Source organism: Lacerta agilis, chromosome 12, assembly GCF_009819535.1.
Source record: "Lacerta agilis isolate rLacAgi1 chromosome 12, rLacAgi1.pri, whole genome shotgun sequence".
Lineage (NCBI taxonomy): Eukaryota > Metazoa > Chordata > Lepidosauria > Squamata > Lacertidae > Lacerta > Lacerta agilis.
Genome location: NC_046323.1, coordinates 6360855 through 6373084, shown reverse-complemented (window position 1 = coordinate 6373084; position 12230 = coordinate 6360855). Strand labels below are relative to the sequence as shown.

Genomic DNA, 12230 nt, shown 5'->3' with positions numbered 1-12230 from the left:
AAGAACTCAAGACCCATAACACATTTGTTTTCTTCAGGATTCAGCTTCAGTTTCTTGCCCCACATCCAACCCATCACCACCACCAATCACTGGTCTAACACCTCAACTGTTTCTCCTGATCCATGTGGACAGAGAGATAGAGCTGGGTGCTATCTGAATGGTGACAACACTTCACTCTAAATCTCCTAATGACAGCTCCCAGAGGTTTCATATAGATGTTAAATATCAAGCTGATAGAACCCTGGAGGACATCATGGGACAGGACATCCCATGACTACTTTCTGGAAATGGCCACGGAGATAGGAAAGGAATCAATGAAACTGCCAACCCTCACTCCCTTGAGAAGAGTACCACGCTCAACAGTCACAACAGCCCCTGAGAATGGGCAGGGTCCCACTCCGCCATCTTTCTCCCAAGTTATACAATCATGGCAGCTTCAGTGCCATGCCAAGGCCTAACACCAAAATGTAATGGAGCCAATGATCCAATGACCCATTTCCCTCCAATAAACGGTCACTTCTTTCTTTCTGTTCTAGGTTGTACTTTTGTATGCTTCAACCTATGTCCTGGTCTCACTAAGCATAGACCGATATCATGCCATTGTGTATCCAATGAAATTCTTCCAAGGAGGTAAGAGATTTATTCCACTCCCATGTTACACACACACACACACACACACACACAGAGAGAGAGAGAGAGAGAGAGAGAGAGAGAGAGAGAGAGAGAGAGAGAGTGTTTGTACAACAACTTCATTTTCAGAGCAAATATTTTACTGCTATAATAATGCAATAGACTCGTTTATTAATTCCTGTTCTTAGACTTGCTTGCCATTTTTCAAATATCTGTGGTGTTGGCCTTTGGCATTTTACAACCATTATTGCAATCATGTCAGATATTTGACTTAATGAATATCTTCCTTTTTTCTTACTCTGGTGAGAAAGGGCCATTAGGCACCCAAAAGTTAATAAAATGATAAAATGTTTGAAAACTATGCCTGGTGGAAATTCAGTGGGGAATTCAAAAAATTTAATTGGTTTGAGCCCCTGAAACTTAAATCATGTCATTTAAAATGTTGTGGGACTTCCATTTATACCAGTGAAATGCTTCATAGTATTAATTTAAAAGAAAGTAAAAAATCTGTCTGTGTAGGAGATATAGGGAAATGATTTTTGCCAGTGTCAGTAAAAATCGCAACCAGAATTTTGTAGGGCAGTGGAAGGTTTGCTATCAGGAAGACAACTAACAGAGTTGTTTTTAAATCTGGAAACATGTGCTCTGCAGAGAAACATTTAGGGCAGGACTTAATGTTATTCTGAACACTGGGTGCTGATGAAAACAGCACCCCCCACATCACATTATCCTAAAGAATGTGAACATTCTTGTGATTGTGACACCATATTATTGACCATGTTGTGGCAACCAATGATGTTTATGTATTTGCCAAGTAGATTTTTACTCTGCCCTTCTGCCAAGGAGATCCGGCTAACGCTCACAGCTCTCCCCTCTTTACTTTTGGTGTGGAGGAAAGGCAGGGAAATGTGATAATGGCACATGAATGAGACTGTTACGTGCCACCCCAATCTTCACAGCAGCATGAGACCTCAGGGGTTCCAGGCATGCTGTACTCACAAAGTTCTGTGTTTTCTTTGGAGAAATGAGGCTGAACGGAGACTGTGGTGTCTTTATGATATATGGTTTATTTACACATATAACCTGAGCCTGCAATTGAGGGGTTCAGAACATTGCCATCCCAAAAGGGTCTTGCTTCTCCCATAGCCTCAGCACAGGATTCAAGCAGAAATCAAACATGCTTCAAAACATGCCTGTCACCTTCTCTCCATTTTGCTAATTACTGCCAGTTCTCACATCACTGCAAAAACTCCATCCTAATATTCTCCTTTTGTCTTTCTCCAATGAGGGACCATTTGCCCTCTGGCACAGAGCCACTCCCTTTGTCCCAGCCAAAGACTCACCAAGCTGGCTCCTGACTTGTATTTTAACATGCTAAATTCAATGTCTGGCACCTTGGGGTCTCAAATTTCAGGGGTGCCCTGTGAGATGCCAATATTTGGTGCCCCCTCCTCTTGCTTTCCATTCTACATCATAGCTGCAGGCCGGTGCCCCCAAGGCTCCACCCCCTAAATCTTCTGTTGGCGCTCTGGAATTAGAAGGGGACTCCAGGCCCCACAAACCTTATAACAATACTATAAGGTAAAGGTAAAGGAACCGCTGACCATTAGGTCCAGTCGCGGATGACTCTGGGGTTGCAGCGCTCATCTCGCTTTACTGGCCAAGGGAGCCGACATTTGTCCTCAGACAGCTTCCAGGCCATGACCAAGCCACTTCTGGTGAACCAGAGCAGTGCATGGAAATGCCATTTACCTTCCCGCCAGAGCAGTACCTATTTATCTACTTGCACTTTGATGTGCTTTCGAACTGCTAGGTGGGCAGGAGCAGGGATCGAGCAACGGGAGCTCACCCCGTCGCTGGGATTTGAACCGCCGACCTTCTGATCAGCAAGCCCTAGGTTCTGTGGTTTAACCCACAGCGCCACACGCATCCCTTATAGTATAGTACACGTTGCATTAAAGGAATCATAATTGGGGATTTTGAGTTCTGCAGAACACTGGAATTGCAGGCAGTGGTGGGTGGAAGTAGGCTTTTAAATAATGTTTGTTTGTTTGTTTGTTTCAACAATTTATATTCCAGTTAATCACAATCATCTCTAAACAATGTGGAGAAACTTAACTATAAAATTCAGAATTCAGTTGAAATGCCTGCTGGAATAAAAACCAACAAATCCCATTCACTGAGATAATTCATTGAGCTAATTGAGGGCCACCTGCTTCCCCCAGTTGCATCCCTAAACCTTCTCGTACCCAGAAAATAGTCATGCCTTTGCAATGTGCACATTGTTAAAAGTAGGATGGGATAATAAGCAACAAACCCAGCAAAATCATGTAATAGTTCCTTTGTAGAATTGCTACAGTTCAAATGGAAGCATTTTATATTTATCACTTAAAGAAAATCCCTATAGGTAGAAAATATAGAGATTATTCCAGGTCCAGCCCTGGCATTTTGGAGGCTCTGTCTTGGGCTCCAAGATTGCCTGAGAATACCATGTGCTGATGATAAGGCTGGGCAGAGATCTCTCCTGCCTCCCTGAAATCATGTTAATTGGGATTACCAGGGATCTTTTGTACATGAAGCCTAGTGAAGTTCTGCCACGGAGTGGCGACCATGCTTGTTTGGGTTTTGTTGTTCCTGGAATTGAATGAATCCCAGCTGTTGTGCTGGCCATTCTTTGTCTGAAATCTCAAAAACACCTAGCAACAAGCTTTTTTTCAGACTACAGTGTTTGGCAGAGCTCCCAGTTATCCTTTATGATAATATATTTGATAAACCATCCCTAATTATTTTAATCCTAAAACAGAACATAGATAAAACAAAATAGAAAATTCTTTCCAGTAGCACCTTAGAGACCAACTGAGTTTGTTCTTGGTATGAGCTTTCGTGTGCATGCACACTTCTTCAGATACACTGAAACAGAAGTCACCAGATCCTTAAATATAGTGAGGGAGTGGGGAGGGGTATTACTAAGAAGGGTGGTGGGAATGGGTGATCAGCTGATAGGTGTGGAAAACCTGTTGATGACTCTTAACGGCTGCAATTAGTCTTGCAGGGAAAGGCAAGGGGTGAGATGGCTAGAGATAGTTTTGTTATGTATAATGAGATAAGAATCCAATGTCTTTGTTCAGACCAGGTTTCTCCATGGTTTTAAGTTTGGTGATTAGTTGCAATTCAGCCACTATTCAATTCAACACGGCTACCCACCTGTAACTAGAACATAGATAGTCATTCATATTTCACAGAATGCGACCAGCTAAGTTTCTCCCCACATTGTGGGTAAGTAACTCTAGTGCCTCTCATTCATCCCTCTAAATTTTCCTCAGTATCCATGTCTGTTCTTTGAATAAGCTGCACATGTAATACAATACTTTGTTCTTGTTTCTTGAGCAGAAAGGCAAGCAAAAATCCTCGTTGTAGTTGCCTGGGGCCTTGCCTTCCTGTTTTCAATTCCAACACTGATTATATTCGGGAAGCGGCAATTATCCAATGGCGAAGTGCAGTGCTGGGCTGCCTGGCCTGATGACTCCTACTGGATTCCCTACATGACCACAGTTGCGTTCCTGGTTTATTTCATTCCTCTGATTATTATCAGGTAAGGATCTTGTGCTAAGCATCCGCACACACTTCTCTCATTCCAGGTGTGGACCTGGGTTACATGTCTAGGTGAGATTCCACCTTCGTTTCAATGGAGGGCACTAATCTGCATACGCAAAGGAAGAAGGGCACATACTGGTTTCCTCCATTGAAATAAATGGGGGAAATTGAGGTTCTGAAACACATGGGGAACCTCCTTCGATACATACGTTTCGGGGCATCACCCTCCAACTTGTAAAAGGAAACTGGGACAGCAAAAGAGGGAAGAATTAAATGTCTGCATAGGTCTTTAGGTGTGTGGACTTGGTTCCTTTTCATATTTTGCTTTATCTGAAGCTATTACAGGGACTCAGTTAAAATGGTCATTAGAATGGCAAACACGCTAGTGAAGACAAAATAAAAAATAAATAAAATTCCTTCCAGTAGCACGTTAGAGACCAACTAAGTTTGTTCTTGGTATGAGCTTTCGTGTGCATGCACACTTCTTCAGATACACTGAAACAGAAGTCACCAGACCCTTATATATAGTGGGAGAGTGGGGAGGGGTATTACTCAGAAGGGTGGTGGGAATGGGTGATTGGCTGATAGGTGTGGAAAACCTGTTGACAACTGTTAACGACTGCAATTGGTCTTACAGGAAAAAGCAAGGGGTGGGATGGCTAAAGATAGCTTTGTCATGTGTAATGAGATAAGAATCCAATGTCTTTGTTCAGACCAGGTCTCTCCGTGGTTTTGAGTTTGGTAATGAGTTGCAATTCAGCAACTTCTCTTTCCAGTCTATTTCTGAAATTCCTTTGTAATAAGACAGGTGCTTTGAGATCTTGTATACAATGTCCCGGGAGATTGAAGTGTTCTCCTACTGGTTTCTCTGTCTTGGGATTCCTGATATCAGATCATAGAATCATAGAATCATAGAGTTGGAAGAGACCACAAGGGCCATCCAGTCCAAAGCCCTGCCAAGCAGGAAACACCATCAAAGCATTCCCGACAGATGGCTGTCAAGCCTCTGCTTAAAGACCTCCAAAGAAGGAGACTCCACCACACTCCTTGGTAGCAAATTCCACTGCCGAACAGCTCTCACTGTCCATGGACAGATTTATGTCCATTTATCCTTTGGCGTGGGGTTTGGCCTGTTTGTCCAATATAGAGAGCCGAAGGGCACTGTTGGCATTTGATGGCATACACAATGTTAGAAGATGAGCAATTAAATAGTCCTGAGATTGTATGTTTGATGTTGTTGGGACCAGTAATGGTGTTGTCTGGGTGTATGTGGCAGCAAAGTTGGCATCTGGGTTTATTGCAGGCTCTGGTACCAGTGTCCATGTTAAGTCCTATCGTTGTATTATTGTGGGTGAGGAGTTGTTTAAGATTGGGTGGCTGTCTGTAGGTGATGAAGGGTCTTCCTCCCAGAGCTTGAGAAAGAGCTTTGACTATGGCAAACCAACACGACTACCTACCTGTAACTGAAACGCTAGTGAAGAGTAATTAAAGTTCTGGCAAGAGAGACTTGTCAGAAGAGCCACTTGAAACAAACATGTCCATGATCCAGGGAACCATATGCATCACTGTTCAAGACCACTTTTATCTTGTTTTGTGCAGCTTTAAGAGCTATAAAGCTGAAAAGCAGCATATTTATGAAAATAAATCAAAGGAGACAACCATACATTCTGTTCTGAAAGCTGCTTCTGCCACATCCTACAAGCAATGTATTGTCAAAGTGGAAAACAGCCTCCTATGAAGGGCAAATCGGTATCTCTTGCATTTGAATATATCTGAAAAGGCAGAGAATGCAAAGAAATACCAAGTACAATCATCTCTTGCTTCACAGTACATAGAACCGATATATTTAAGTGGTGTCATATTCCCAGAAGTTTGAGCACAGGTGTTTTTAGATTTCCGGTATTAAATCTTGCTCATGGGTGTCCAGTAAGGTTAATAGGATTTGATCACTTGTTTGCACATAGATTTATGCTTATGTACTTTCCTAAGGCGGGAGGTTTTGTGAAATTGGTTTTTCAGTGCAAGAAATGTACTGAACCTGTTGCCTTATGGTGCATCACTAAAAAGAAGCTAGAGGTTGGCATAAAATGGGAATGCCATATGCATATGGTATTATATGATAGTAAAATTATAATCTCTATAATTGAAAGAGAAATACAAAACATCTCACCATAGTAGAGAATCCTGTGACCAGGTGCAAATTGTCACTTCCTATCAGTAGTATTCAACAAACTTTTACTCAAAGTAGACCCATTAAAACAAATGGACATGACTAAGTTAGATCCATCCATTCACTTCATTAAGTCTATTTTGAGTAAAACTTACTGAATATCACCCTATTTTTTAATATTTAATCCAAACTTGGATGCCTGTTTTTTTTAGCACTGGAATAGGAGGAAAGCTGCCATACATGCAGGCACAAAACTATTCCGTGCAGATTTGTGTACATTAGGAAGGTGTCAGTTTCATTCTTATATATATATATATATATATATATATATATATATATATATATATATATATATGCATACGCACACTGGCAAACTAGGATGATGATACACTTACGGTAGGATTATCCCATCCTAAAGAATCGCTAACTTGTTTATTTTCTGTTCTTCCCCCAACTGTAGCGTTATTTACTTCATTGTGATCCGAACAATATGGGTTAAGAGCAAAGCTCATGCTGTCATTGTTTCTAACTGCTCAGGTAAGTAAATTGGGGCAATCACTCCCAAGCATTGAAACTCATGACACTGAAAGACAGTGGGTATGCAATTACCCCAGAGATCATTAAAAAGCCCACTGTTGATCAAATCTCCATGAACTGCCAAAGGCTAAATTGCCAAAAAACATTTAAACATGTGCTCACCAGGTTGGCTCGACCCCAGTCATTTTACCTGGAAGTAATAAGAGAAAATGAATGTGTGAAGTCTTATCCTAATAATCTGAGCATAACCCATGAAAAATACACACTAATTCCTAACTGAGGGTCTAAAATCCATCAACAGTGGTTGAAATAGATTCATGTAAGCAAGGGAAAAATCAAGACTCTTTCTTCTGAAGCACTAATTAATCAAATACACATTGTAAATATTCAGATGAAAAGGAAAGAACAAAACTGAGCCAAGCATACTGTTACCTTAATTACTGCTTTAGGGACAGGAAAAGAACATTGTGTTAATACATTCTAATGAATTCACAATTAGCTTTTCTAAAGTTTTATTTTTCTTTGGTTTCCACAAGTTATCTCATGCAAAGCTGTGCTCTGTTCAAAGTTTAAACTAAGACTTTCCAGAAATCCTTCCAAATTAATCATGGTTTCACATTGATGGAAATATTGACCAAGATTGTGCTGATCAGTAATAGCAGGAATATTGCCAAATATCTGATCGTCTGTGGTTTCTTCCATTGAGAAGATTCTGGAGCACCGTTTCCATTTCCGTTTTGAGTGTGAAATTTTAAATTCAAAAGTTTCAATTTTGGCAGGCTTCGCAGATGAAATCTTTGAGCTGCTAAGTAATGTAGAATTGCATCAAAAAAACAACAAGAAGAAGTTCTGTGGCATCTTAAAGGACACCACAGCTACCCCTCTTGAAATTGCCACAATTTCTTAGGATCATAGAATTGTAAAGATGGAAAAGACCTTTGGATCATATTATCCAATGTTATCAGACCCTAAAGGTCAATGTTGGCCCAGCTATGGGGAATAGACAACCACAGATCATGAAGAATGCTTCATCTAAGTTGGCGAACAAAACTGGAAGTAGACCTACAGTGAGGCTCTTAGCAAAGGCCATATGGAGAACTTCTAATACCAGTTACAGGTAGGTAGCCATGTTGGTCTGCCATAGTCAAAACAAAACAAAACAAAACCTTCCAGTAGCACCTTAGAGACCAACTAAGTTTGTTCTTGGTATGAGCTTTCGTGTATCTGAAGAAGTGTGCATGCACACGAAAGCTCATACCAAGAACAAACTTAGTTGGTCTCTAAGGTGCTACTGGGAGGATTTTTTTTTTTATTTTGTTCTGATACCCAATTATTCCTCAGCAGAAAATTATGCCCATAACATCATTTTACACAGGGGAGCCATTAACAGGCCTCTTCCATCATTGTTGAAGGCCTCCACAAGCTGCTACCTTGTCTCTCTTCCTCAAGGTGAGCTCTTTTAGCCCTTGTGGGAGTAGAATGGGCTACCAGCCAAAGGAAGTGTTAAGCTGAACACTCAGAGAGCTTCATTAAAGCTTTCCAAGTGTTCAGGTTTAATATGCTTTTCAGGGTGGGCACAAGACTGCTTGCCTGTCTCTAGCATATGGTCATTGGCTATAAACAATATATTTTTTTTAAAAAAAATCTATATCTCTAACTTCTCTCTCCCCCTGCAAAAAACAAAATAAAAAATAATGCAGGAACAGTAAATTGGGAGTGGGAAGGCTGTGAACCGGCATCAAAATTGTGGGAGTGGTGGTGGCTGCAAACATTTTTTAAATCACCCTGAAAATCAAACCTCACAAAAAATTGGCACAGCGCACTATTATGTTAGCTGTTCTGCAGCAGGATGGGCCGTGGAGATTATTTTACCTCACCACTGGTAGCTAAGGGAGATGTCTTCACAACTTGTTGAAAGCCACGTCAGATAGCTGTTTACACTTTTAAAAAAGCATAGAGCCACACCTATGGTAAAACAAAATCTCAAAAGGTTGTGTTGTGTTGTGTTGTGTTGTGTTGTGTTGTGTGTGTTACGTTGTTTTTAAGATGCTTCAGCAGAACTGAGGTCCTTGTGATAGGCTAGCGGACTGTGCGTTGCGTAAGAATTCAGATAAAGAATCAATAAATAATGGGACAATCTGATAGGTTAGATGATATTATAGATAGTATATTTATTGCGAAATTGCTCATGATTGGTGATTCTAAAGATTTCCATTACAATAAACGGGCTTTTGGGGTCAGTTTGATGACGGAGGTGACGCATTCCATTCATGGCTATGCATTTCTTAAATTTATTTCCCCCCTCTCTTCTCTTTGCAGACGGCAAATTCTGTGCTAGCTACAGCCATCGGGGACTCATATCAAAGGCTAAAATCAAAGCTATCAAGTACAGTGTGGTAATAATTCTTGGTAAGTGACAACATATGCCAATTAATTAGACATCAGCAACCAGTGGAAGACTTCATTTTTTTAAAAATGGCTCCGTGAAAAGCTCCAGAGTGTTGGAGTCGATATCCTGCCCTGTGGTGTTAGATTCATTCCATCCATTTCACCTCTGCTGCCAGAGCAAGAGCTTCTTCTGGCTGCCTCAGCCTTTGATAGCCACATTTTTACTCAAGCAGGAATGTATACTGTTTTGCTTTCTTATTTTTAAAGAAAGCAAACCAGGTTTTCCGTGGCTGAGAAGCCCCAACCTCTGCACCAAAATAAAACTTTGCAGACAAGCCTAACCATAAGACAAAGCAGCATTAGCTTGCTTAGTAACCCAGGTTTCTTCAAGATTCAATTATGAGATGCTCTTAAAAAGCTATTGTATGCTGACCTTCTCCCAAGGATTATATCTGCTATGACAAGCGGAGTGGATAATGGGCTGGTTTCGCTGTGAAGTTCCTGGGTTCATAAAACCACCAAGTCTGCATCCAACACACACACTTGGGCCAGCTCTTTACTTGCAAAATAAGGAAACTGTGATTTAATGCCAGTTTACCATCCAGGATCTGAAACCACAGTTTGATTCTGATTGGAGATCTTGATTAGTCAAGTGACCTTTCCCTGTTTTAGACTGGGCAAGAAACTGTAGTTTAATTCAACGTGGATTGAAGTGCCAATAGGGACGAGAGCAAGGGAGGGATGTGCAGACAATCTGTGCGAACAGGGTGCTGGGCAGTGCTGTCAAGTATCCCGTTTTCCCCGGGATTCTCCCTTATTTCAAGCAGTATCCCGCTGCTCTCCCTTATTTTTTATTTCCCTTAAATTTCCCGTTTTTAATGGAAGCAGCTCCTCCCCTGCTGGCCAGGGAATGGGTGGAAAGACCTCGCCTACTTGGAGAGAAAAGCCTCAGCCCTCAAAGCAAGAGGGAGCCATTTCCCGCGCTTACAGGGGGGTGTATTCCTCCCTCTGCATCAGCCCCTGTCCATTGCCGCCGAGCCCCTCAGCCGGCCAATAGGGTTAGCTGGCGGGCGGAGCCTGGCTGCCTTTGAGCAGCTGCTGCTTCCTGTCCTGTTTTGATGGGATCAGACAAGAAGACAATGGGGCTCCATCGCGCGGAGCACATGGCTGCCCTCCTCTTTGCTGGCTGCCCTCCTCTTTGCTCCACTCCGAGCCTGAGGCCGCTTGGAGTTTACATTGATGCTCCGCCCACTTTTGCTTCTGACTCCGCCCACCACTGACATGTGACTGTCCCCGGGATAGGTGAGACTGCTGATCCCTTATTTTCAAATCCAAAACTTGACAGCTATGGTGCTGGGCCATTGGCCTGTTCCAGCAGACGCTTCTTATATTCCTAGTTTGTTTACACAAGCAGCAGATAAAGTGAGAAAACTATTCCTGGGCTGTAATTGTTCAAACTGCCGGAAAGGGATTGCTGATTTTTTTTAAAATGTATTGTGGCTTTCTCGAAAATACTCAATCCACCCCCCGTAGTCTGAAACGATACAATCTAGGGGACGATTTGACTACTATATCTACTGGTTTCATATCTCCTGTGCAGGGGTCCTTCTCCGCTTAAATTGTGGCAAGACAGAAATGCGAAAGTTGGAAAGATGCAATCATTACTGCTGACCCTTTTCTGAGATAGGTTGAAGCAGCATTTTGGAATCTGTTTTGTTTAGCCTGGTGTGCGGCAGTAAAGATTGACTCACCCAGCGGATATAGCTGAGATTGCTTCTACGGCAATTAAAGCATCCTTCCGTGGCAACACAGTCACAGATTGCCTTTATCATCGACACAGTCAAGTCCTGTTCTGTCTACTCTGTTCTGCCTCCCTCCCACCCCCATGAAATATGAAATGAGTGCTTATTTCTCCGTAGAGTAGGGTCATTTCCCCCCATGCTTTGCCAAGTCCCTGAAATCTCTACAAGCTTTAGAACCACCCGTATAGCAACAAAATAGTTCTACTGGGGGTTGCACAACTCCCATTCCTGGTATGTCCCTGTGCTTCAAACTGTTTATTGAATTATTTCAAACTTTCCTGTGCCACCTTTCGGTCGGTTACACAAATTCACAAAAGCAACCAAAGCAAATTATCTCAAAATCAGTTTTTACTACTACTACTACTACTACTACTACTACTACTACTACTACTACTACTAATGAAAAACCTGATTTTAACAGTTGCTTTAAAGAAGCAGTCCCACACAATTCCAAAGCTCATTATAAGTTCCAGGATAGAGACATGGGAAGTTGGGTGGGAACCTTTATGCCTCCAGATATTTGTTGTTGTTGTTCAGTCGTTCAGTCGTGTCCGACTCTTCGTGACCCCATGGACCAGAGCACGCCAGGCACGCCTATCCTTCACTGCCTCCCACAGTTTGGCCAAACTCATGTTCGTAGCTTCGAGAACACTGTCCAACCATCTCATCCTCTGCCGTCCCCTTCTCCTTGTGCCCTCCATCTTTCCCAACATCAGGGTCTTTTCTAGGGAGTCTTCTCTTCTCCTGAGGTGGCCAAAGTACTGGAGCCTCAACTTCAGGATCTGTCCTTCTAGTGAGCACTCAGGGCTGATTTCCTTGAGAATGGATAGGTTTGATCTTCTTGTAGATATTACTAGACCACAACTTCCATCACCCCCCAATTTATTATGTATTATTTTTCTTTATTACATTTGTTAGTTGCTTTATCTTGCCCAAGGCAACCCAAAACTACTTAGAGTTCGAGCGTGGCAACTTTGAAAGGGTCATTGATTTCCCCACTCCTGTCTTGTACTAAGTCAGGCTGCTGGTCCATCTAAATCAGCCTTTTCTCAACCTTGGGCCCCCAGATATTGCTGAACTGCCACTCCCACCAACCCTGACCACTGGTC

The 12230-nt window shown here is 42.2% G+C and overlaps 1 protein-coding gene across 1 annotated transcript in view; it reads left to right on the top strand.

The window, feature by feature from the left end:
- NPSR1 (neuropeptide S receptor 1) overlaps positions 1-12230 on the top strand; it is a 70488-nt gene that overhangs the window by 53962 nt on the left and 4296 nt on the right. Inside the window, exons 4-7 of the mRNA XM_033165532.1 lie at positions 537-630; positions 4021-4222; positions 6855-6931; positions 9251-9340. Coding sequence (XP_033021423.1) covers positions 537-630; positions 4021-4222; positions 6855-6931; positions 9251-9340 — 463 coding nt within the window. The remainder of the gene's footprint in view (positions 1-536; positions 631-4020; positions 4223-6854; positions 6932-9250; positions 9341-12230) is intronic.